The sequence below is a fragment of the Paralichthys olivaceus genome, chromosome 7 (genome assembly GCF_024713975.1).
Source record: "Paralichthys olivaceus isolate ysfri-2021 chromosome 7, ASM2471397v2, whole genome shotgun sequence".
In the NCBI taxonomy this organism is placed as follows: Eukaryota; Metazoa; Chordata; class Actinopteri; order Pleuronectiformes; family Paralichthyidae; genus Paralichthys; species Paralichthys olivaceus.
In genome coordinates, this window is record NC_091099.1 from 16,787,526 (window position 1) to 16,812,224 (window position 24,699).

The 24,699-nt window shown below is 41.8% G+C and overlaps 1 protein-coding gene across 24 annotated transcripts in view; it reads left to right on the forward strand.

Annotated features, from left to right (window-relative positions):
• LOC109624508 (pleckstrin homology domain-containing family A member 5-like) overlaps positions 1-24,699 on the forward strand; it is an 88,288-nt gene that overhangs the window by 58,417 nt on the left and 5,172 nt on the right. For 6 of the 24 annotated variants that reach the window (XM_069528192.1, XM_069528190.1, XM_069528191.1 and 3 more), the window contains 17 exons: positions 690-762; positions 4,723-4,823; positions 6,806-6,921; positions 9,266-9,772; positions 12,208-12,688; positions 13,357-13,440; positions 14,169-14,288; positions 15,288-15,341; positions 16,768-16,848; positions 19,150-19,212; positions 19,299-19,379; positions 19,822-19,971; positions 20,093-20,194; positions 20,888-21,046; positions 21,921-22,076; positions 22,550-22,670; positions 24,067-24,182. In XM_069528192.1, the coding sequence (XP_069384293.1) occupies positions 690-762; positions 4,723-4,823; positions 6,806-6,921; positions 9,266-9,772; positions 12,208-12,688; positions 13,357-13,440; positions 14,169-14,288; positions 15,288-15,341; positions 16,768-16,848; positions 19,150-19,212; positions 19,299-19,379; positions 19,822-19,971; positions 20,093-20,194; positions 20,888-21,046; positions 21,921-22,076; positions 22,550-22,670; positions 24,067-24,182 (2,565 nt within the window). Of the gene's footprint in view, positions 1-689; positions 763-4,722; positions 4,824-5,044; positions 6,204-6,748; positions 6,922-9,265; positions 9,773-12,207; positions 12,689-13,356; positions 13,441-14,168; positions 14,289-15,287; positions 15,342-16,767; positions 16,849-19,149; positions 19,213-19,298; positions 19,380-19,821; positions 19,972-20,092; positions 20,195-20,887; positions 21,047-21,920; positions 22,077-22,549; positions 22,671-24,066; positions 24,183-24,699 lie in introns of those variants that run through there. The other 18 variants (XM_069528201.1, XM_069528203.1, XM_069528214.1 and 15 more) reach the window with 9 other exon arrangements.

Sequence of the window (24,699 nt, forward strand, 5' to 3'; positions counted from 1 at the left end):
ATGACAGAGTTGTTGAGGTCCCTCCCCCTGCTTTTGTCCCAGGGAATCCACGATTAAGGACTCAAGTTTTCCAATAAAGCAAATGTAGGGTTAATACCCCCTTCATCCTTTTCAGGCAGCAGCCTGAAAACCTGAAATCCTGATCACAGCATAGCAATACTGAAGAACAACTTAAGCACAGGATATTTTTTTGGCTGCTAAGCAACATGCTTTGAAAGTGAAAGCTGGTTGTTGGGTTAAGATTACAGAGGAGCACATATTGTTGTTTTGCATCATACCAGAAAACAAAAATGTTTCACCCTGTGCCAAATATATTTTCCTTACTCCATTACATAAATTAGTGCACTTTTGATAAAATTTACAAAGTGAATGAATTCCACATTAATTCCATTAATGTAATTTATTTACCTACAAAATTTTATATTCCCATATATATATATATATATATTGTCCACCACCTCCACTGGGGCAGAGGGGTATCCCTGGACCGAGCTAGCCCTCCCAATGAGTCTGTCTAATCTCTTTCCTGCCAGCATTCTTGGATTCATATCAACTTTTATTTAGCATATTGCAGACTTTTGAATTCAATGAAGCAACCATACCCAACTCTATTTCTTAATAATTTATAATATAACTACCTCTTCTAGCAGGTGGAGTAACTGTGTTCTGTTCCTCTGCTCTCTTTGCAGGATAGTACAGGAATGAAGCTGTGGAAGAAAAGGTGGTTTGTGCTGTCGGACCTGTGCCTCTTCTACTACAGAGGTGAGTTCTCTCCACGTGGCTAACAGCACGTTTCACTTGCATGGACCTGCTAACAACAGTGGGTCACTGAGCTTGTGACTTTCAGAGCACCACAAGCCGTGGTCGATTGCAAGTCTCTGTGGTGAGCCGCCTGTCAGGACCAACTGAACAGACATATTAATTGAAAGGGTTCTCCGGTCGTCAGACTTGATTTTTAACAGATACTTTTTCCCCAAAGCAAAGCCAGGGTTTTACACAAGGCTTAGATGCTGCCATAAGCATAGCAGAATATTGGATTTCACATGTCCAGTTTCCAGAGATGATGCTCTCTCTTACACGGTTTGCATACTTATGTAATCCTTGGATTCAGATACTGTACATCAAACAGAACTGATCCTGCTAATATTTAACCATTTATTTACATCCTCTAATTCTACATTAAAGAGATCATCTTACCATATCATTAGTTACTCTTTTTGAACATCTTATACATGTAATTTAGTAAAGACAACCAATATTTAAATTTAGTAAAGACAACCAATGTTGGTGTGTTCACAGGGGTGCAGTGGTTTGCACTGTTGTCTTACAGCAAAAAAAATCTAGGTGGAGTTTTCATGTTGTCCAAATTTGTGCGTGGGGTTTTTCTGTGGAGTTGAGTGCTTCCTGAGACGTCTCATTTCCAGAGTTGTGCAGTTGTTCCGATCTTGGTGGGTTATGTGCATTGAAGGCGGAATGTGAAGAAACATGGATTCTGTAACATTCTGTAGTTATGTGTTTAGACTCTTTAACAACAAAGACACAACATTGTTTTCAGGCTCTGTAAGAGACACAACATGAACCCCCATCTTTAAAATGCATAATATAAATCAAGAGCAGTCATTTCACTTCACTGTGGACAAAGGCCAAAATAACAAACAAATAAATATATCTAGAAATCAACATAATCATCCAAATCTCAATAAAATTATTACAATAACTAAACTTCCTAACCAACAAAAACAGGAGGAAACATGTTCAAAAGTAAATGGGAGTCAAAGCCAGGAGCATGGTAGAGGTTACAAAGAACAAAGTCATGCTGTGGCCGGTTGGGAAAGGAGGGAGAGGAGTGTCCCCTTGCAGCTCAACCGCAACATCCTGGGTCTGCTACGGAGGAGGAGGCAATCAGATCCAAATACAAAAACACAGTCAACCTATCATGACCTCGTCCTGGCACAGACCTATTTGAATACATTCACTCACTCACACGTCTGGTCGTCTTTCACCATGAGAACAAGAAAACATACATCCACCACTGAAAATACACACCAGCAGCTGAAACATTACATAATAACAATTACATAATAAGATCAGAGAAAAAGGATTAGGTGTGACAGGCATCAATAACCGATGCACATTAATTATTAAATCGTTTGTATTGGCTAAAAGGTTTGGTGTTAGGTGCTTGTTAGGATCGATATACAGTTTGCTAATGACTTTTGACAGGTTCACATCAAAAGCTCTTATTAAAAGTGGTTGGAAAAGACTTTCCAACACTGACATTCATGTGAAATTTCCGAGTCAGAAGGATCTCATCAAATGTTGTTAATGAATGTACTACTTCCTCCCACAGTCCAAAGACCTGCAGCTTATAGGTCAGCTGGAGACTCTAAATTGCCGGTAGTCATAAATGTGAGCTCAAATAATTTTTGTTTATGTCAGCCCTGGGATGAACAGGGTGTACCCCGATTCTCGCTTCGTGTCAGCTGGGATTGGCTCCAGTTCTCCCACGGCCCTCAGAGGAGAAGCAGAATAGCTAATGAATGGATGGAACTGATATTTTCCTGACCAAGTAATTAAATGTTCTACTTTGATTGAAGTGGAAACATGTTTTATTTATATGACCACTGCCACTGTCCGCATCAGGTTTTTTCTCATGTGGGATTTCCAGTCCAGTTTAAAGTAGTTTTTCCATTCAATTATTAAAATTCGTCTGTCCTTATAAACCTTCCTCTGCCACTGTTGCTCAGCAGGAATATATTTGCAAGCGTTAGATGGGATCTTTTTTTATAAGCTGTCACTGACAGGTCATTTCAGCATTTCATATGAAATATTGACACAGCTGTGTCAGAGAGCCTTGTGTCTGAGAGCACAACAAAAGAATTGAATACTGCGAATCACTGAGGCTGTTAGGTAACTGTAGGCTAGGTGTGCGGTTGCTGTAGCTACAGAGAAAGTCTTGCGTGCCCCCCTGTGCACTTGATGTGGATACAGTCATCATTTCTGCTGATCAGGATGACATCCAGTCTTTGTTGTTTCCAGCCTCTGCCAGTCCAGTCGCCTTGTTTCCGCCCACTGACTGACAAAAGCCACAGACGACAGCAGAAGGGCTGACGTTAGGAAATTGTATCCATCAGCAGGGAGTGGGCAGAGAGGTCATGAACTGAGCTGCCCTTTAACTAAACACAGCAGCTATCTGTTGTCGTTATCAGAGCATTTTGGTGCACTCAGGATCTTCCACAATTTTAACTTGTGTGCAGAGACTTTTCTGCTGAAGCTGCTGTGTGTTTTTTTATAGAGAGAAGCAGAGACACAGAGTATTGATGAATAAATAAATGTGCAGCCAGTGGGCTCAGGTTCACCTGATGCTGGTAATCAATTTATCTTCCCTTATAACTTCATTAGTTGATGCATGGCTCGAACATGACTTCAGGGGCAACCAGATCTACGCATACACTACCAGAGGCCGACCAGAGTTCAGCTATCATTCAGAAATATTACTCACTGCTCATATTGAGCCTGTTGAGAATGATTGGAGCCTTGTTTTTGAAACACTTTTTATCTTATTTGTTGATATCCTCATCACGTCCCGAAAGCATCAATATTTAAAGTTGTCTGGGAGAAAAAAAGACTGTAATAAACTGAAAACTGTAATAAACATGACCAATTTCAATTGGTGCAAACGAGATGATTCGCTGGTGTCACTCACCGACCTGCCTGCTCACACCCTGTCCGTCTCACTGCATATGACCGGAGGCTTTACAAACAGGAGAGGCATACACCTCTGAAGCAGAGATAATAGTCTCAGGTTAGTGAGCGAGTCACGGAAATGTCACCTTGCAGCAGATGACGAGAAGGTCGATGGGAGGGGATGAGATATATGGTTGCAAATTGTTGCCTTGCTAGCTTTTCCAGGCTTACCAAGCCTGGCTGTACGACTTTAAAAGCTCTTTTACATCAGAATTAGCAGGTATTTACAGGTTTTTCCAAACGTGGGTAAACCTGCTTAATCTGGCGATTCACTTGTTTCGCATCACCTGTAAAGGAGTTTGCCTTGCTGTTTTTTTCCCCTGTGCGTCTTGTTCAACTTTATGAACGCACCGACAACTGAGGCGCTCTCTCACCTCACTTTCTTGCCTAATTAGCACTTTCTCCCTGGTGTCACGTTTCCATCAGTGCCGATTGTAGCCTGATCCAATTAAAACCTGTGTCTACTGCAGAGTCATTTTGACCCAGGAGTTGATGCTGGTGTATCCATTCACATTGTAGACAAAAGCCACATGTTAGTGAGTGTTAGTGGGTTTTTGACCAGTGGAAAAGGGGTTTTCCTGCCTGTTATATTCTGTTTTCCTGCTCTGTTTTGTGTAAGCAGTGCAGATTGCTTATATCAAATTGATAGGTCAAGCAATTCTGTTAAAACTCTGGACTCAGTCTAATCCCCCCTGTGGAGAGTGCTCCATTGTCAATGTGGAGCCCTGTCTGCTAACTTAATGAGGATTAGAGAAGCGAGCTACAGAGGACATTGAATCAATGCTTATTATTCCTGCTGATCGGACTCCATCCCCTTCACTTATTTGACCAGCACTCCAATCTTTGTGTTTTGTCACTGTAGACATGCTTTTTTAAATTTTTTACTGTTTAACACTGTTTAGTGTTATGTCATTAACAAAAATGAAATCACAAAACAGATCCTAATTCAATGTGTTCATTTGTTTTAATCTGCAGATGAAAAAGAGGAGGGGATACTCGGCAGCATCCTCCTGCCAAGCTTTTATATATCTATGCTGTCTGTGGATGATCACATCAACAGAAAATATGCCTTCAAGGTCAGTGCATGGTTTCAGTCCTGTCAAACTTTGTTATACTAGAAAGAGGATTATTGTGGTGGTCACACTGTATATTTTCACAGTGTTTTTCTACGTTTTTTGTTTGCTCAATTTAGCTTAACTTTATTATCTGTCAAAAACGTAACTTAAATTTTTCCTTTGATGAGGCTCAGCAGTTGATATAAAAACATACATACACATTCATAGATATTTTAAACAGGGTGGGTACTCAGTATAGTGCAAATCTCCACTAAGGACCCACAGTCCCATTTTGAAACTACGTTTAAAATCACTAGATCAGGATTTTTATTTTGATCTGCAGCAAATTCAATGAAAATGTTGAAAACTCATTGCGACTCCATCCACAGTGTTTTGTGGAAAACTATATCATATTTTTTGTGTAGTCCTGCTTACAGACAGTAGAACAAACAAACAGCAGAGTTAATCAGAAGGGCACTTGGAGCACTATTTCGGCATGTTCGGCAGTAGCAAAAAAAATTCTGGATCTGCCTGTTTATCCAGATCTGGTCCAAAATGTAATGGGTTGTTCCTTGGGTCATGCCTCACCCCTCCACAAAATCTCATAAAAATCAGCTGTGCAGTTTTTGAGTAATCCTGCTGACAGACAGACAAACAAACCAAAATGAAAACATGACCCACTTGGCGGAGGTAATAAACTATTTTTGTACATGTTTTCTGAGCCAGTGGGACTTTGTAGCATTGACCTGATGGCAGCAACCAGATGTATTGCTGGCCGGCATAAGAGCTTTTTTCTAGATCTGCTGTGATGCTTAGTATAAGTCATATTCAGTCGTATATGAGTACTAGTGCACTACAATACTCTAAGTTGCCTCAGAAAACCCAAGGTCCAGGGCGACAGGCGTATTTTCTGGGATCTCAGTGGCTTGTAGAGTATTTGACTGTGGGTCCCTCGTAACCCTGAGAGACAACAACCCTGAGTTGTCCTGCCAAGTACAGCCAGAAACCAGATGCCAGAAGTCTGCTCATGGTCTCTCAAACCACACAACCCACTCTTTCCAGCTTTGACTCAGGCCAAAGGAGAGTCGAGGTAGAACAGGGCACAAACTCTCTAAGTTCACAGCGATTTAACTGCATATTTTTCATTCTTAACTTTTCCTGTCTCTTGTTCCTGACCCCAAAAGGCCCCATGTCATTAGAAGTTCTCATTATTCTGTCATAACTGAAGCGATGAACTTACTTTTATTGTTTTCAGACATTTTGTAAACAGGATATTGAGGTTGTTGCACTAAACATTCTGTTTTTCTCTTTCTGTGTTTGTCTTAAACAATAAATTGCTTTGTATGCTGCGAGGGAAGAGCAACAATGGAACAATGTGTCTGCCATACAACCGACTGCATGGTAAGTCCTACAGTACTGCGGCAGACTTAGTGCCCTAATCTAATGGTATGCATGAAACTCAGGTGACGCACTTTGATTTATGCGTATAGTGCAGATGACCACAGCCAGGAGCATTTCACTAACCAGATTTTTTCCACCATTATTTGTGAAGAAATATGACCTGAATTGACGTCATTGTTTTCTTAACCTCGCAGCCCATCAGCTGTCATCTGACAACAAATTTGGGACTTCCTGTGTAGACAGCAGATATCAAAGTTTCTCCTAACAAAACACAAATAGAAATTCTTTTTGGAGGTCCACACAACATTTTGGCAAATTTTTATGAACAGTTATCTGCATATGAATGTGGATGAATTAAAAAGCTTATAGCTGATGCATCAATGTGCTTTCCCTCATGTGCTCTCCACATGTAGAGTGCAGGTGACCAAACCTTGCGCAAACACGATTGGTCTCAACAGCTCTACATTCTTCTTATTTAGGAAGAAACCTACATTTACCAGTCAGAGTTAAAGTTGACTTGATTTTTTTTGTCTTCTCTCTTTCAGGTTACATTTTCTGTGTGTCACTGTTCCTCTCCCGATCCTGTCTATTTGTCACAACAGGCAACACATCCCAACATGAGGACATACTATTTTTGCACAGACACAGCCAAGGAAATGGAGTCTTGGATGAAAGTAATGACGGATGCTGCACTTGTGCATTCAGAGCCGGTCACAAGGTTTGTAACAGTGTCACTAGTACAGTATATGTATATTTGTAGAGAGAGGCAGATTGGGAGATTACAAGGGGATGTTTCACTGAGACAAAGGACATTTGAGTTCTCGAAACAAGCAATAATGACTTCCTAGGTTTATTTCTTCATCTTGATTTTCTTTTTTAGCATTTGTTCTGCAAAACAAGTGCTTTTAAATCCCTCTGTTAAGCCTTTTAAGTTCTCTGGCATCAATTCAACATCCACTTTTGGCATTTCTGGTCTGTGGCTTTGCTGAAGAAGCTGTGGCTTTTCTTTCATATCATGTAACTATTTTTACTACATTAGAGTAACATACATAAGAATGCAGTGTGTATGGTAGACATGTGTGTGATGTGAACACATGGTGCATGTGTTTTGTCATGCACAGCTGCACTGGCGGATCAGGATCACTGCCTCATCAGGATTGGGTTATTTCCTTCCCTTTTTTAAAACAGTGTTAAGTGTCTGTCATTTGGCAGTGTGCCGGTCTAATGCCCTCCCTTTACATGGCCGAGCAGAGGCATAATGGTAAAGTGCTCTGCAATTACACAGAGCAGCAGAGCCTGAAATCCACTAAATAGCATTGTTTAATGTGATGCTGTTTCAAGACTATTTATGGTAACAGCATTGTAATATATATCTAGTTAAGGATTCCTATATTTGTTCTGCATCTTTTAGTCTTTGCACTGTTACCACATTTTAAGCTTGTGAGTAGTTATGGGGTTTTTCCTGTCTTCTTTCAAGAGAGTGGTCTTTCAGTTTGAGAGCAGGACTTGATTTCATGTAAAGCTCTCACTCAAAACCCTGCTCTCACACTCATATATACTGCTTGTGCTTGGATTACCTTCGCTCAAGCTTCAGCTTTTCTCCTCGTGCTCATGCAGCTTCAGTGTACATGTGAAATGTTTGCTCGCAGATTTCTTTACTCCTTTTTTAGATTTTTTCTTTTGCTGTTTTAATTTTTTTTTTCTTTCACACTTGGATTTTATCGTCAAAATCCCCCAAGCAATAGAATTTCAGGTGTAGCGATGATGAATAAAATTGCCCCACCCTTGTGGTTACTTTTGCAGTTGGTACTGGTCCCATAAATCACTCGGGAGGAAGAAATAGGGCAGCATCTATTTAGTTTTCTTAGTTGCTAGCAAGAGTATTCCACAAACGTGACATCCTTGATTTCCCTGCTCCATGTTGATCAGCAATCTGCTGGACTCCTGCTCCATGAACATGTCGTTTTTTCTTCAAGTGCACGGACGGGGAGCCACTGTAACAATAAAGCTGCGGAGGGTGGGATTGCATGAACCTGGTTAAAATAACCACCCAAAGAAGTTAAGCTAACACACCCACAATTAGGCCAGGACAATATCACTTGTCAACACTACACCTGGTAGTGACAGGGTATATCTGAGTGCGAGCGCAGGGTTTTGAGTGAAAGCACAAAATGGTATGCATGCAAAATCTTAATGTGAAAGCAATAAGTCCTGCTTTCTAACTGAAAGACCACCCTCTTGAATAAAGAGAGGGGGAAAAGCCAAAGATAGTGTGGAAAAACAGTCAGTTACATAAACCTAAAACCTAATCTTCCTTGGACTAAAAGTCTTTCTACAATCGAAAGTTTGAGTTTGAGACTTTCAAATGGTTAAATGTGTTTCTCTACTGGGCTGGTGGAGCCACAGAAGGCTGCAGAAGTCATTATGTGAATAGTGTGGCTATTTAAAAAAAGGATACAAGTGGAAACTGTGAAGGAATGCCTTTCCTGCTGCCCTCTTATTGCTAACCCAGTGAGCCGTGCTGCGGAGGGGGAATTTGGAGAACTTTGAAGTTGTGACCTTGAGTCCGTCTGATGCCAAGGAGTCGTGGTGTCTATTACCACTTGAGACCTCCCTAATGACCACAGAGTTGTAGGTGGGTCTTCTAGAGAGGAGAGCTGCAAATGGATTACTGGGGCCAGAGCACCACCTCTGAGACGTGCCCACAGAGGCAGGGTTTTATTGGGGGATATCCGATTTCCTTTAACATGCTTGACCTCCTGGCAGCTGGAAGAGACATTGTGCACCACCAAGCTTTTTCGTTGTACTTTTGTTTTTATTTTAGAGCGTTGTATGGGTTTGCAAATGTAGGGCTTTAGGTCTGCACAATATGTTTTACCCATACTTGATATCGTGTCTTGATCTGGGGATGTGGCACAAAAGAATATCAAAGCTGCCAATTTTTTGTCTAATATAGTTATCATCCTCCCATCACTGCCAAGGCAATCTCATTGCTTTTGGATATCACTGCGTTTGAGATTATTCCTCTCACCGTACTCAGACTTTCTCTTTGTCTTTTCCAGGTTGGACAGACTAAAAGTGGAGCAGTGCGGCCCTCAAGAGATCAACCACGTGGCTAACCACAGGCCACCGCTCACACAGCCCGAAATCCAGAACAATGAACGCAACCGAGAAGTTGACCTCGAGTGCACTTTGACAGTCTCGCCCGACACAGCAGAAGAAGAGAGGAAGCAGCGAGATGCTGAGCGCTACGGTTTTCAGAAGGACGGGGCGGAGCGCGAGCGTCCCCTCACCAAGATCAACAGCATCAAACTGCAGCCCGCCCAGGCAGCGGCCGTCAAAGCCAACATTGCCTCGCCACAGACTCCAACAGAGACGGATGGGCCCCATCATAGCCCGCAGGTTAACGGATCTGGTGAGCAGTTTCCAGGTGATGGAACCAGAGTCCCTCCTCAGCGGAGTTCCACCCATGAACCAGAACGCAACCTGAGTCGGACAAGCTCTATGCAGCAGCTGGAGCAGTGGGTTCGCACACAAAGGGTGCGCAACCAGGACGATGACACTAGGAGGTTGGTTTGATTATATGGCAAATTAATGATTAAATATTACTGTTGCTGTTATTTCATTGTGTGACCTCATTCATATGTGTGTCAGGAAAGGAGAAAAAATACCAGCACACACTGTTTTTAGGTTATTGCACATGAGGCTGCTGTTGTCCTACTTCGATACGAAGGGGAACTTGGCTTAACTGCTGATTCAGACAAGAGGGATTCTCCTCAAGTGCACACATACAGTTCATTCACAGGCACTGATTTTCCAAAGCTCATTAGAACCATTGCTTTTTAAAGCTGTGTTGTTTAAAAACCAGGTAAATCCCACTCTCCTTACCATGATTTAACCACTTTGACATTATTAAAGCTGCTTTGAACTTTGGAGATCCTCCTAAGTTTCTCTGCAGGGGCTATTCATTCGAACGCAAATGTCCGAGTGAGAGCCTCTAGTCTAGCATGAAGTCTGCAGAAAGTCCAGAGGAGCCGATAAGAGAACAGAGCAGGAGATCCTCTGCAGGATTCACCAGGAGCGACTGGGTGTGTCTAACAAGCGACAATCTCAAAAAAAAAAAAGAAGAGAGAGCAAATATCTCAGCTTGCAAAGTGGTGTCACACACGTCGAAGACACAAATGAAGATGTCAAGAGAGTTTGTTGTGTCGATGTGCTACAAACAAAAATACGAGATCTCTGCAACAGAATCAGTTGGTTACATTCTCTGATGATCCTCCATAGATCATGTTTGAAAATGGCGTAATAGAACTAGGGATGAAGAATGGCAGAGCTGTTAGTAGGAATAACTGTCTTCCTCTGACCATGCTGTGACAGTCCCATTTTTAATTGGTCCCGATTAAGCTCTCACCATGTCCGTCTGCCTGTCTCTCCATCTGCTCACCCTGCTTGTGCTTATGTTTGACACAGCCTTGCCTCTTTTTCCCCCAATCACTCACTGAGTACATTCATCTGAAAAAATAGGCATGTATTTGAGAAGATAAACCATGACTAGAGCTTGACGCTTCCCATTCTCCCACAGTCCAACAGTCTCTGTCTGTCAGCCACAAGCTTTTCTTAAATTCTACTGGGTTTTACAAACCAGAGTTCTGACTTTTAACATTTTGTGTTCAAAGTGTAGCTTTTCCCTGGGTCTTGCTTCTTTTTATCTACTGAAAACATACAGAAACATTTAAAAAATATTACTCTGTAACCAACTGTTCCATACTGTGGTCAGCTTGATTGATGTTGTGTTGTGCTATTCAGACACATCCAGAGCAGAGGATGTGAATCCAATTTGAATCTAGACAGGAGATGCTTCGCAACTACATGTGACACTGGAAGCCATTTGAGATCAAGATCAAGATTTTCATTTATACCAGACACAAGACAAGTACACAGTAAAACAAAATTATGTTGCATCCAGTGAAGGACTGTAATTTAAAATGTAAGTAAAGTAAAAACTTAATAGACAAAAGAATAAATAGATAAACCTAATACAAACTGACATTAGGATATTGCACACAACTGAATGAACTTACACATATTGAAAAAAGAGATAAATAAGATGTGAACTAACTTATGGCAGATGTTGGATGAAATTGCAACAGATGAAAAATGGTGTATTATAATGTCGAATTAAAGGGAAGGGAAGTCTCTGATTTGTGTGCACTGAACACACAGAAGATGAAGGTGTAGTTTAAGAAGTTTGGTGTTTGTTTCATACACAAAGTCAGAATCAGGGTTATTATTACGTGTAAGGAACAGACAAAGGTCCATGATCCAATAATTCTTGTAAGGCTCAAACACACAAGAGCATGTGAACAGTAAGAAAAACAATGACACTCGAGACAGAGAATATAGGGGGTTTACTGGTGGTAACTCCGTGGCTGACAAATCAGGTACAGCTGAGTGATAATCAAGTGACCGGGAAACAGGAACTGAAACGACAGGAAAAGTTAGGACATTTCGAAATATACCAGAAACAAAACTAACTGGATGTTGCACTGCAAAGTTGTAAACGGGTAAAACACGAACTTTTTTCTGATCTGAGAGAAAGCTGCCAAGTTGTGGCTCTGTATTTGTGTGGTCTTAAAATGCAGAGGATTTAATGTCTAATTTAAAGTGAACAACTTCTCTTCTTTGAAAACAGCAGGAATTAACTTTTTATGTATCTAACAAAATCTCATTATAGGAAGTTGTAGTTGTGGGATAATTAAACTCTCACCTGCTTTGAGGGATGGTGGTATAGAAGAAACATATAAAGAAATATATAAAAGGTCTTTACTCAAACTACTTGTGAAATGAGTGTCTCTGCTTCTCAATTGTGATTAATCATTTATTAGTAAATAGTGATATGGATTATTAATTGTTTGACTTTCACCATACTCCAGTTAAAGAATTTCTGTGAACCAAGTCAATAAAATTTGCCAATTAATGATGGTGATCGGTTCTTTTTCCCCAGCATCACGTCGTACCAGACACTGCCTAGAAACATGCCAAGCCATCGGGTCCCCTACATGCCGCATTATGGTGATGGATACCGCAGCATGCCCAGGAATAGCATGGCACAGCGGGACAGCATCTGCAGCATGTCGCCGTCGCTGTACGAGCAGGTTTTGGGTTCCATGCCACCTGACAAGCGCCGCTCCATGCGCGATGATACCATGTGGCAGTTGTACGAGTGGCAGCAGAGGCAGGCGTACACCAGGCAGCCGGGGCTCTACGGCAACATGGCCAGTCCCAAGACCATGATCAACCTGTCGGAGCACGCCGCACCGAGCCACTCCATCCCCGCCTCACCCTCCCATGGCTCGCTGTCCATGTACGGTGGCTACTCCCCAATGCGATCCTACAACATGAACAGTGCTCATTCCGAGGTGTCTTCCCCCATTTATAGAAGAGACATGAGCATCGACAGACGTCACAGGCCGCAGCTCAACAAGGTCAGTTCAGGAAAACAAACGCCCAAAGAACAACAAAACAAAAGAACATATCTCACACAATATTTAATATTTTTATAAAGCTAGTTATTGTCGCATTGCTCAGGTGTTGAGTTATCCATCCCTCAGACTTCTACCTCCAACCTGCTGCACTGGATTTAAAATATGTCATAAAAATCAGCAGCAACATCTCTTTTCACTATGGCTGCTAGAATATGATTTTAACTGATTACTTTAGAGCTACGTCCAAAGAAATCCCCCTTCCAAGTAATTACATATGAACCTTTGATTGTCCAGGCAACAGAATGTGAGTGCTATGTTTTCAAATATCACTTTTGTGGATGAAACGAGGAGAGATAGACTCTCCAAGGTCCATTTACCAGCTGTTAGAGTGTCAAGAGCTTATTCCCTAACTATACTTACATCACCATGTTTTCAATGTCTTGAGTGACAGAAATCTGCGATGGATGTATTCAGGAACACAAAATGTATTGTAACATTTACATGAATATGAAAGTTATTGACTGCTATAACACACTAAAGTGCACCACCAAAATCTTGGAACTGAATTTGCTAAAATGCCACTATGTACAAAATTTTTGTATTTGGGTGAATCCAGTCCATGGTGTAACTGACAGTCATGTTTGTTTTTGTTTGACTGTGTCCTGCAGTATGCTTACCCACCTGACAGGAGGTCCATGCCCGCAGGGATCCCAGTCCAGACCATCACTGCCCAGTCTCTCCAAGGCAAAACAGTAAGTCCTCGCCTAAGTTGTCCCCTCCTGTGTCCTTCGCTGTCTTCTAACTGCCCAGGCTAAGTCAGTGAAGAAACATGCATGAATTTCTGTAAAATGCACCACCCAGTAATTTCACGCCTGGGTTGCTCTGCACGTGTAGACACACACACACACACACACACACACACACACACACACACACACACACACACACACACACACACACACACACACACACACACACAGGTAGGGAGACGAGGCTATTTTCATAACATTACCTGCCTCTTCCTCTTTCTGTCTTTCATTTCCCTCCAAGAAGACAGAGACAGAATCTTCAGATTTCAGTTTTAGGCAGAACTAGGCAGAGCTCTTCACCTCTAATGGAGACTTAAAAAAACCTGTCACTCACAACGCTCTAAGTCAGATCAGGAATTTATTTCAAAGCCGTACACGGTGCTGTGTCCTCACAGAGCTGGGAAACTGTGTGAACTGTGATTGTGTAATAAATGCTAAACTTTCCTGTCTTGAGTGGACTTGTAGAATTTGCCCGCTGCTGAATGCACCCTGGATAATCTTGTGGTCCTGAGCTGCATGAACACTCACTACCTGGATATAATCTCTTCACCTGTCGGGAGCTTGACGCCTCTAAAATTTCCTGTCCTGGTGTGTTCTCTCCTTTCCCGCCCCCCCCTGCGGTGTGTCCCTGTTCCACTATGGCTGTATGTCCCTCCCTCCCTCCCTTGCAGCCTGAGGAACTGACTCTGCTGCTGATAAAGCTGCGGCGGCAGCAGGCAGAGCTAAACAGTATCCGGGAGCACACTGTAGCACAGCTTATGCAACTAAACATGGATGGTGACAACCCAAAGGTCAGGCCCCCAGAGATGCCTCCGCAGGCGTGTGTGTTATCATGTGGTGTGTATGCCATCTTTACCCACGACCATTATCCATCTTGATCCAGAGTATTTTCTTTAGTCTTAACACATGGCTGACTTAAGGGGAAAAGCACTAAAGTGGGCATTTTCTCCATAAAGCATTGTACTTTGGCTTGAATTGCCCGCTCAGCATATTTGGGGATCAGCTACTTTGGATATCAGCTTTTTCCAAATTATGTGAAATGTCTCGAGACAAAAAAGACTTAAAACTGAAGATGCAACTTCTTACAATTGATGATATAGTCTCATTTGGGCAAGCAGCTGATTGAGACATTTTTTATGCCATAAAGAGTCCAGACAGATGTTACCCGGAAATAAAGCTTAAAGCCACTGGCGAGCTTAAAAGAGCGAAAGGCTAAGGAGGTTAAGAACACTGGCAAACGTTAATGTTAATTCAGGATTTTTGCATTTTAAGTCTCCTCTGAGACGACAGATTTGACTGTCACTGATTTAGGTCAAGTAGGCGTGAGGTGGAGAATGGTTGAGATCCTGTGATATGGGTCAGTAATGACTTTGGCTTTTGCCTTTTTATTAAACTAATGTTCTACAATTAATGTAAGTTCTTTACCATATGTACCAGTTTCGTTAAAAATATGGATGCCTTACCTGATGTAGGAGCAATTTGCCTGCACTTGTTCAAGACAGCACATGGCCATTTCATCAGTATAGAGCTCTAATACTGCACTCACTCTGTTACTATATATAGTGCATCTGGTACCTAACCTAATTTTTCCACCATGACTGGTCCTCCCCTCCTTCCTCCTGGTTTTCTTTGGGTACACTGTACATGACATGCCTGCATGTGTGGTGTGTGTTAATCTCTGCGAGCGTGTGTGTTTGAGAGAATGTGTAAGAAAGAAAATGTGACTTTCTCTCTTTTGTCTTACTCTCCTGTTGCTTTTTTTCTTCTCTCTTCTTTGCTGCTGATGCTAGAATGACATACTCTCTCACCACCTCCAAAGGAACCTCATGTTTTTGGACAATCAGGTGGGGTAATGCATGAATGCATGGCCCTGTCTCCTCTTCACATCAACTGAACTTATATAATGCTTTGCTATTGTTAAATTAATCAATATGCATATAATAAAGTTTTTTGTTTTATAGAGATAACTACATAATCATGGAGCAGTGTTACATTACCACAGCATTTTAGCCTATGCTAGTTTCTAGCTCCTGTCTCTAGATGGGCCATTTAATTCAGTAATCAATTTAAATACACACCCTGCACTTGCTGTCAGCTTTACTAACTATTCTGTGTAGTTGGGGCATGTGGACAAGCTTCAGTGTCTGGAAATGATTTTTCTTAAACTGAAATTTTTTCATTGAGAATTTGAGTAATTAAGAAAGTGCACTTTTTGAACACAAACACATGATTCAACAGAAGATGATTTCATAATCAAAGGAGCTGACCCCAGATATGTGCAGTGATGAAGATATTTATAATTTTGCTACATAGAGTACGTTCGATATCGTGCATGTTTTTTTTCCCTAACTTTATTCAAGAGAATGGTCTTTCAGTTTGAGAGCAGGACATGATTTCACATTCAGATCTTGTACTGCATTCAGTCAAAACCCTGTGTTTGCACTCTAATCTGCTTGGGCTTGGATTTGCTCTGCTTGTGCTGAAACTATGTTTTTTTGGTTGGTCAGATTTCCTGCGCTTCCTCTTAGTCAAGTTGCTTCTGTGCACACTTGAAATGTCTGCTCTTGGATTGTTTTCTTATGCGTTTTTCAAGCTTTACTTCTTTGAGAGTCTGGTACGGGTGGTTTCTGAGTGATCAGGGTTCATACACTCCCTTACAGGAATCTCAAAATAGTTAGGCTAACACACCCACAACAAGGGTAGGGCAATTTCTTTTGTCAACACTACACCTGACTTTCTATTGTTGCACACAAAAAAATCAAAGAGCTGGTGTTTAACATGTGCACAGAGGGAGAATGAGCGTGCGGAGATGAGCTGAAATGGGAGTGCAGCAAATCTTTCCAAGCAACAAAATATCTGAGTGCAAGCGCATGGTTTCAGCAGAAGCAGGGGCTATTTAGGTGTGAGCCCAGGCTTTTGAGTGAAAGCATTACAAAATGTGAACATGAAATCAATAAGTCCTGCTCTCAAACTTAAAGACCATTCTCTTAAATAAGGATAAGAAAAAAAACAAAGAACTGGAAGGCTGCTATTAATAAGTAAGCATCTTGGAGTTTTGCACGACAATGTGTTGATGCTGGTTTGAGGATTTCTAATTGCCTTATCCATCCCTGTTCATGGTGGATGCACACGTAGGTGTATGAGTCTGGGTAATGAGAGAGAGAGCTTGAGCGAGTGAGGGTGTCTCAACATTGTGGGTGTGTTGTCTCTGAAGTGAAGCACTGCTATAAACTGACACATGCTCTATCGCTCCTCTCCACACTGGACTAGATGAAGGAAAATGACCCCTTAATCGTCATGACTCACTCTTTGATTGAGAACTCTGCCCCAAGGCCTCAACTTTACCAGCAAGTAAGGCCAGCTCATAGGCTCTGCTCCGCCTCATCCTCACCAGTCGCTGTTGTCCCTTTTTGGTCTGTTGTGCAATGCTCCTCCTTCGATGTCCGAGTCCCTGTGGCATCTTGAGACCGGTCTCCCCTGTATTGTGTGTTTTGCCAGCACCTCCTCATCCATTGCTTTTTGACTGTTCCTCTGTTATTACTAGAAGTCATGCCAAGTTTGGGCATGACTTGTTTGCTGTTCAGTTAAATTCCCTCCTCACTCTCAGGTTTAGCTGGATACTGTTTAGGGTTTGTGATGTGTTTAGAAAATATTCAGCCTGCTGTCGGACTATCCTAAACAAGAGGTTAAAGCTTTATTCACAGACTTATCATTTAGATCGCAAAGCCCTGTAGTTGTTACTCATCTAGTTCTATCTAGAGCCCCAAACAGTGAAGGTCAGTGTGTGATTTTTCATAAGCGTTTGCCGAATGTGTTCTCTCTCATTAGCCACCTGGTCTTGGCAGGAGGTTTCCAATTAGCTTGAGTTAATTCTGCATTACCAGACTTGTCACTTCAGTTCATTACCAAATATTGCATCTATTTGTGAAAAAAGATACACCCAACTTAAAGCCTGCCAGGGATGGTTTTTCTGCAGTGGCAGATGTAGGATTTTTCTAAATCGGGGCCATGAAGGGGCCACAATTTGATCGGGGGGGGGGGCATTATATGTCCAACATCCATAAACATCCATATACATATATTTCTAGCACAGACTGCGGTCTGTTCTTTTCAACAAATCTTGTTGTTAGTGGATGTTAGACTAGACATACTTGAGCATCAGCCAGTGAATAGACTTAATACCGAATAAGACCTAATAAAGTCAGGGGGCCACTGCTGAAGATGAAGACAAATGTTTTCTAGGTAAACTTTCTCCTCCTTTTTACCCGTCTTCCTCATTCCGTCCTCTTCACCCCCTCTTTCATTCTGCTGATGGAAAGAATAAAGAGAGCCGGCTTGTTGTATGTGACGATGGCTTTGACACCCCTTTGCCACTTTTGAAGTTTAAAAGTGCAGCTGAGGACCACTCCCACCCACCTTCACCACGTTGTCTGGCATTCCAGCCCAACAGCTGCATTCCCACCTGTTCAGCTGCCAGAAAACTGTCCCCGTCTTCCTCCTCCTCATGTCACACGTAGTCCACACAACACCACAGCGAAGCCCTCGGAGCTGTGGAAGTGTCTGCATGTTCTGTGTGGAATGCAATGTGGTTCTGAGGTCCCACCTGCTTTAACTGTGTTCTGTGGTTTAACTGAGGAACAAGGTGTTAAACAAACGTGTGTGACAGAGTGCAGGTATTAGTGTGGAGTGTTGGAGTCTGAAAGTATTTTTGACAGTGAGATGTGCGTTGTTGTTTTGACTCTGTTGGCCAGCATGTTATATTTTAAATTTAATTATTCCATTTAAATTTAAGAGTAATGCACCTAAACATACTCAACAAGCAAAGCAACCAATGTTTCCTTCAGGGAAATGTGATTTATGATATGATCACAAGAAAAGATGCTCCAGTTCAGTTCTGTCAGAGCATCACACATTTCATAATCAGTGTGAGAACAAACCCAAAACAACACAGAAACATGTCACTGTCCTGACACTATTGTCTGCACAGTTTTAGAAGAGTGAGTGAATAATCATGTATTATGTGATGATTACATTACTTGCAAACATGGGATCCAATGCAGTCTTATAGTAGCAACATATTGAGACTGCCTGTATTTTAATGAGTATATTTTCGCTTGGGTTAATACTAAATGCCTGTTTATAATAGCTATAAGCATAATGAGTGTTTAAACATCACAACAGGATCTGTGGTTAGTTTGTTATTCATCTTTAATAAATATTGCACTTTAGTTGAGCGCAGCTATGAAACAGACAGAGTACTTGGAGCAATTAGCTGCAGAGCATGTGCTGGATAGAACACAGTTGTTGGATACAGTTTTTGCGCTGACTCTAGACTTCAGTAGTTAAGATTGTTTTACATGACGCCATCCCCTCACATTTCCAAAAAAACAAGCCACCACTTTATGCTGATGGAGACAAACCAGTGTGGCTGATGTAACATGAAGCACCAGCATCATCAGAGGAGAGACTGTAGACTGGCTGCTCTCCCCATTGTTGGTGTGCTAACTTAGATGGTCTGAAACGTTAGTCTTTACTCTGGGACTCATTTGGAGGCTCAGAGAGAGAGCCTCGTCGTGATACTGCATTAGATCTCCACATTCTGTACATTTGTATATTTGTCATCTCTGTCTGACGTCCTGTGTTTCTCCACAGCTGAGTCAAGACGACTACAGAGAACACGCCTACACATTCATGCCAGGAGAAATGGACATTGATGTAAGTTCAGTGTGGTGTGACACACGACACAATTCTCCTTTCAGCTGCTCACAGTCAATCACAACTCTTTGCCCTTTTCTCTTTAGACCAAACTGAGCCTGTTGTGTGAGCAGGATAAAATGGTGGGGACACAGGAGGAAAAACTTCACCAGCTTTACAGAGAGAAGGTGACTAAACACAGCACATCTGTCTTCTTCCCAATATCACACTGTTTACAGGGGTGTGGTGCCAACTGGACAAAGAATAAACTAAAAATAATGCACAGTTTACAAGTTCTAAGAATAGCCTGAGTTAAATCTATGTGACAAAGAGAGAAAACTGTCTCCATCCTGGTTTTTTTGATGTACAGGGCTGTATTATATTTGTTGTATTGGTCCCTGTGCAGCATTTTTATGAATTCAACAATCACTTAATTAGGAAAAAAGAAAGTTGTATGCAGACATGCTTTTTAGTTTAAAATTCTGGACGAGGTATCTGAGCCAAAAACAAGGTAAACATTAAAGTGTTGGAATCCGTGCCACGGGCTTAAATAACCATCCAATAATGTTTGCTCAAGTTAACTGACCTGAAATGTTATGTAAGTATTTGGTGTGTTGTGTGTTACTTCAGCACACCCTTGAGACTGCGCTGCTGTCCGCAAGCCAGGAGATAGAGATGGGCTGTGATAACCCTGTTGCCATGCAGAGCATCATCCAGCAGCGAGACTTACTGCAGAGCGGCCTGCTCAGCACCTGCAGAGAGCTGTCCAGAGTCACTGCTGTGAGTCACAAAAGACGTTATAACACAAACAAACACACATGACACTGAAATCCCTTTTCTTCAGGAGTGTTATTATGATGAGTTTCTTTCTAACATTGTCATTGTATCTCTCCCAAACCAGGAGTTGGAGCGGTCGTGGAGGGACTATGACAAGCTGGAGGGAGATGTGACTCTGGCTAAGAACAACCTGCTGGAGCAGTTAGAAGCACTGGGAAGCCCTCAGGTAGGATCATTCTTGAGCTGTCAGGCTTTGGTAGAAGTACTCGTTCCTCAGAGCTTCAAAGAAAGCTGGAAGTGTGGCAAATCACCTTGAACAGTTTTTTTGTCTTCACTTTTCTTGACTTTGGGGAAAAAGTCTGTGCTCCTGTGTCCTTTGCTGGATTTGGAGGGAGGGAATAAAGAGAATTAAGAGCAGGTCTTAATTAAATCTTTCTTTTATCTTTTATCATTAATCATGTGAGAGGTGTAAACACAGAGAAAACACATCTAACAGTTATCCCTGGTTGAATCTGAGCCAGAGCAGAGGCTTGTTCGGATTAGAGAGGTCAGAGGGCCAGCAGGGAAGCTGTCAGTTGTCTTCCTAAGTGCCTTTCACACTCTGAGAAACCTATCATCAGTAAGGAGGAGATAATTACGTGTCCGTTTCTCTTACTCCTCTGTTCTCCCTTCTTTCCCCAGTCTATCTTTAACTCTCTTCTCATCTCTCCCCTTTGCTGATCACATTCTGAGGATAATATTTCTTACAAAGCTCTTAAAGGACTGCACACCTTAGCAGATACATGATCTCTCCTCTCACTGTTCCACATTCCACACACTATCTTCTGCATGTTAATCTTACTTTATTATTAACTTGAGAATTAGAGGTGAATCTTTAGGTGATGTCTGGTGAATTGTGAACGTCTATGTGTTTTTTCAGACGGAGCCTCCCAGCCAGCAGCACGTCCACATCCAGAAAGAGCTGTGGAGGATTCAAGATGTGACAGAGGCCCTCAATAAAAACAAGGCTCAGAGAAACGCTGCTGATGGGATGGGTTTCTATGGGCCCAAGAACAGCTTCAGTAAGCACAAAAATGAGGTGAGGCACAACTGAAAACTATTTATAAAATCATTTAAGTCATTTATCAAACAAAATTTTCTGGGTCCAACTTATTAAATGTCAGAATGTGTCCTCTTTTTATATATTTGTTTCCAATCTTCCAAGCAATTACATTTTTAACAACACATTAAAGCTGCATGCTTTCAGCCCCTCCAGAAAATTTCAGGCAAAGGGGCTGTATGTGGAAATATCTGGAAATAATGAGTCTTGCCAGCCCCCTAGTAAGAACTCCAGAGAATGTCAGAGTGAGCCCCCGGAGGGGTCTTTACCAGCAAATAGAATACAAACATCTCAGGATGAAATGTGTCATACTGTACATGTAGAAGGCTCAAAAGAAGATGACAACTTGGAAAAACAATTAGATTTGAAATAAAAGCATGTGATTTCCTCAGTGGACTTTATAGAGTACATTCTGCATAATGCGCCACACCCCCACCTGAAGACGTTTTCTTGTTATGAAAGCGTCTGACCTGGAGAACCTCCTGCTGCATTGTTAATTTGTGACAGGAAATCTCTGGAGAAAGTCTGGACCCCATTGTGTGGACATTCTCTGGAGTTGATGTCTGAGATAATTCACCAACATCTCTTCCAGTTGTGTATTTGACGATCATCGTAAGCTGGGGGCTTAAAATGCCAGCTCTGCTCATGAGCACTATGAGTCACTGGTATTATTAGAGTGGATGTGTCAGTCATGCTCGAGCAGCATGTGGAGCCCTCTCTGTGGCTAATCAGCTGCTTTACCCGTCCTGTGGGCCGGAGTAACTCAGTACCAGATGGTGGTCGCCCTGAGCGTGCGTGGCGGTGCCATGTGTCCCCTTGCTTCCTGTCCAGTCATGCCCTGTATAATCCCCAGGAGGAGGACTCGGCACCCCCACGGCCACCCCTACCCCAGTCCTACGAACCCAACCCCCCCCCAGTGCCCCCCGTGCCCTCTCCCACTGGTGTTCGCCCTTCATCACTCCACAGGGCAGAGGAGAAGAAGACCAGTCACAGGAATGGCACGCACAGTGTAAGCTCGTTTGCATTGACCCCGCCTTCACCTTTGTCATCGCACGCCATTGCTCGCTGTGATGGTTTTCACTTTTCATTTTGATGGACATCTCATGTCGTCTGGATTGTTTTTGGTCGGATCATCTGTTTTTTTACTTGATGCCATATTTCCATCATGTTTTTTTTAGGTAGATGGGTGAAGCCTTGTTGGTTTTCTTGTTTTAATTGAATTATGCTGCTTCATTTCCTGTTTCTGTTCAAGCCACATCTGAGATTAAGTGTTTGCTGCTTACTTTTGTTTATTTATTTGGAAAACACTGATTCAAAATCTCACTACATAAGGGTTTTGTTTCTTCAAGCTGTGTTTATTTTTGTTTTTAACATTGGCCTGCCTTTTCCACTGTCACTTTGTAAATCATAGTTTTCCAGTTTGGAACCAAACTCTCCATCAGCACATCAGCACTGTTTAATCTTTCTGATGTTTCTCTGCAGGGACCAGACTACAGGCTGTATAAGAGTGAACCAGAGCTCACCACAGTAGCTGAAGTGGATGAGAGTAATGGAGAGGACAGGTCGGAACATCCATCTGAAAGAGAACATCCCGGAAACAAAGGTACATAAGAATAAAATAAGAACAGGCAACATGATGCCAGTTTCTCATAACTATGTGTTGTTCCCAGTAAGTTATAAATCATACACTTAAACTTATTATGTAAAATTATACTGTTTTCATTAGGTTGTTGTGTGATATCTGTTTCTGTATCCAAGTGCGGGCGTTTTCAAGATGCTGTGTCTCTTGCTGTAATTGTGGATGTCAATAGATTAAAACAACATTTGTCCTTGGCTGGTGTATGCTAACGATAGCTAGATAGACTTAGCTGGGCAGCACCAAAGCAATTACTGTGTGAGGACCGGCTTGACTTTGGGAAAAAAAAACATCCATTTTTTTCCTTCTCCCAAAGTTTACATGTTAACTAGCTAGCTCCATAACATCCCATCTCATAATCATAATACTTACCACCACAACTTGCTGCCAGCAAGAAACCACATACAGTAAAACCTGCTAAACCTGTTTCTAGCACTGGCAGTAGCTATATAAAAAATACATGGTCAGACTGACCTTAGATCAGTGTATCACATTTGATTGTGAAATTTCATGTCAGCCATTACCCAGTGCCCAGGTGATCTATTTACATTACATAAATCGCCATACTGCTCAGTTTTATTAGGTTGAAATGTGTGTAAGAGCCAGGATCACTTAGTTATTGTTTTTACTCGACTGTATTTTGATTTAATGGCACAATACTTTCTCTCGACAAGATGGATTAAATGTACTTGCAGAGTAAATCGGTTCGACATTAGGTTAAACAGCTTGCAAAGCATAATTCAGGTGTTGTGGGGTTTAATCATTACACCGTAGCCTCAGCAATCAATGGTAACAATCGCAGCTGATGCTGCCTGCAAATTCTGCTGGGAATTCTGTAACTGTCATTGGAGTGAGCATGATGCCATGGTGCAGGGTTAAACTTGAGGGTTTCACAGATATGCCGGTTTATTCCTACAGATGGAAAAATATTAATAATTAATAACTGATGAGAAAACTCCAGTAGGTGAACTGATGACTATTTAACTAATATTGTCAAGTACAAGCTTATTATAACACTTATAACACACACTTAAAATGACCTATAAATACCACTGGATGATTTTTAACACTAGTTAAATCTTTTGAGTCCAGGTTTGTGTGTGAAAGTTTTTATATGATTTAGATTTTATTTATCTATGTGTTTGTCTGTTAATTACTTTCCCTGTTGAACCTGTGTTACTGCTTTTCTTAGGCAGGTCTCCTTTGATAAAGGATATTAACAAATAATTATCTTCTGGCATGTATAAGTATCTATGAAGAGTTTTCTGTTCCAACATGTACCTCATATTTTAGTTTTGTGCAAACTCATGTCACACAACAAATACATTTACAGCAGGTGCTCTGCTATTGAACCTTTTAATAGGAATGTCCTACCCAGTTGGCATCGTCCCACCCAGAACCAAATCTCCGGTGCCTGATTCGTCCTCCATCGCCTCATATGTTACGCTAAGGAAGAGCAAGAAGCCTGACCCCAGGATGGTGAGTCCTTCGACCTTGTTTTCCTCTGGAGGTGATGTGATCGGGTTAACACATGGTGTCAGTTATTGTTATTAGTTCTGGAATGAGCTCTACAATGTAATAAGGGCTGCATTTTGTGGCAAACAAAGCAGTAGCATAACAAATAATATGAATGATTTACAAATGTTTTTTTCCTCTTCTTATCTTGAACTGGTAACAAAATAATTTCTTAAGCCTCTTTATTTGTTTGTCCTTGTTATTTAGCTGCTGCTTGAAGCGAACATGTGCAGAAAAGGCCGCTCGTAACGTGGCCAGGGTGTGACTCGTGCCCTAAAACCCACGCTGTCACAAAATAGATGCCAAACTGGGTTTATACAGTTTCCAGCCTCAAACGGCTATCAGCTTAAATATAGACACCATGTCATTAGTGCACCACACTGTTGGGTGTGTCCTGTTTTTACTATGTCTGAGTTGGAAAAAAGATGGACATGAAGTATAAATGAACATATGTGAAGCGTCAGCAGCACACACATGCTCA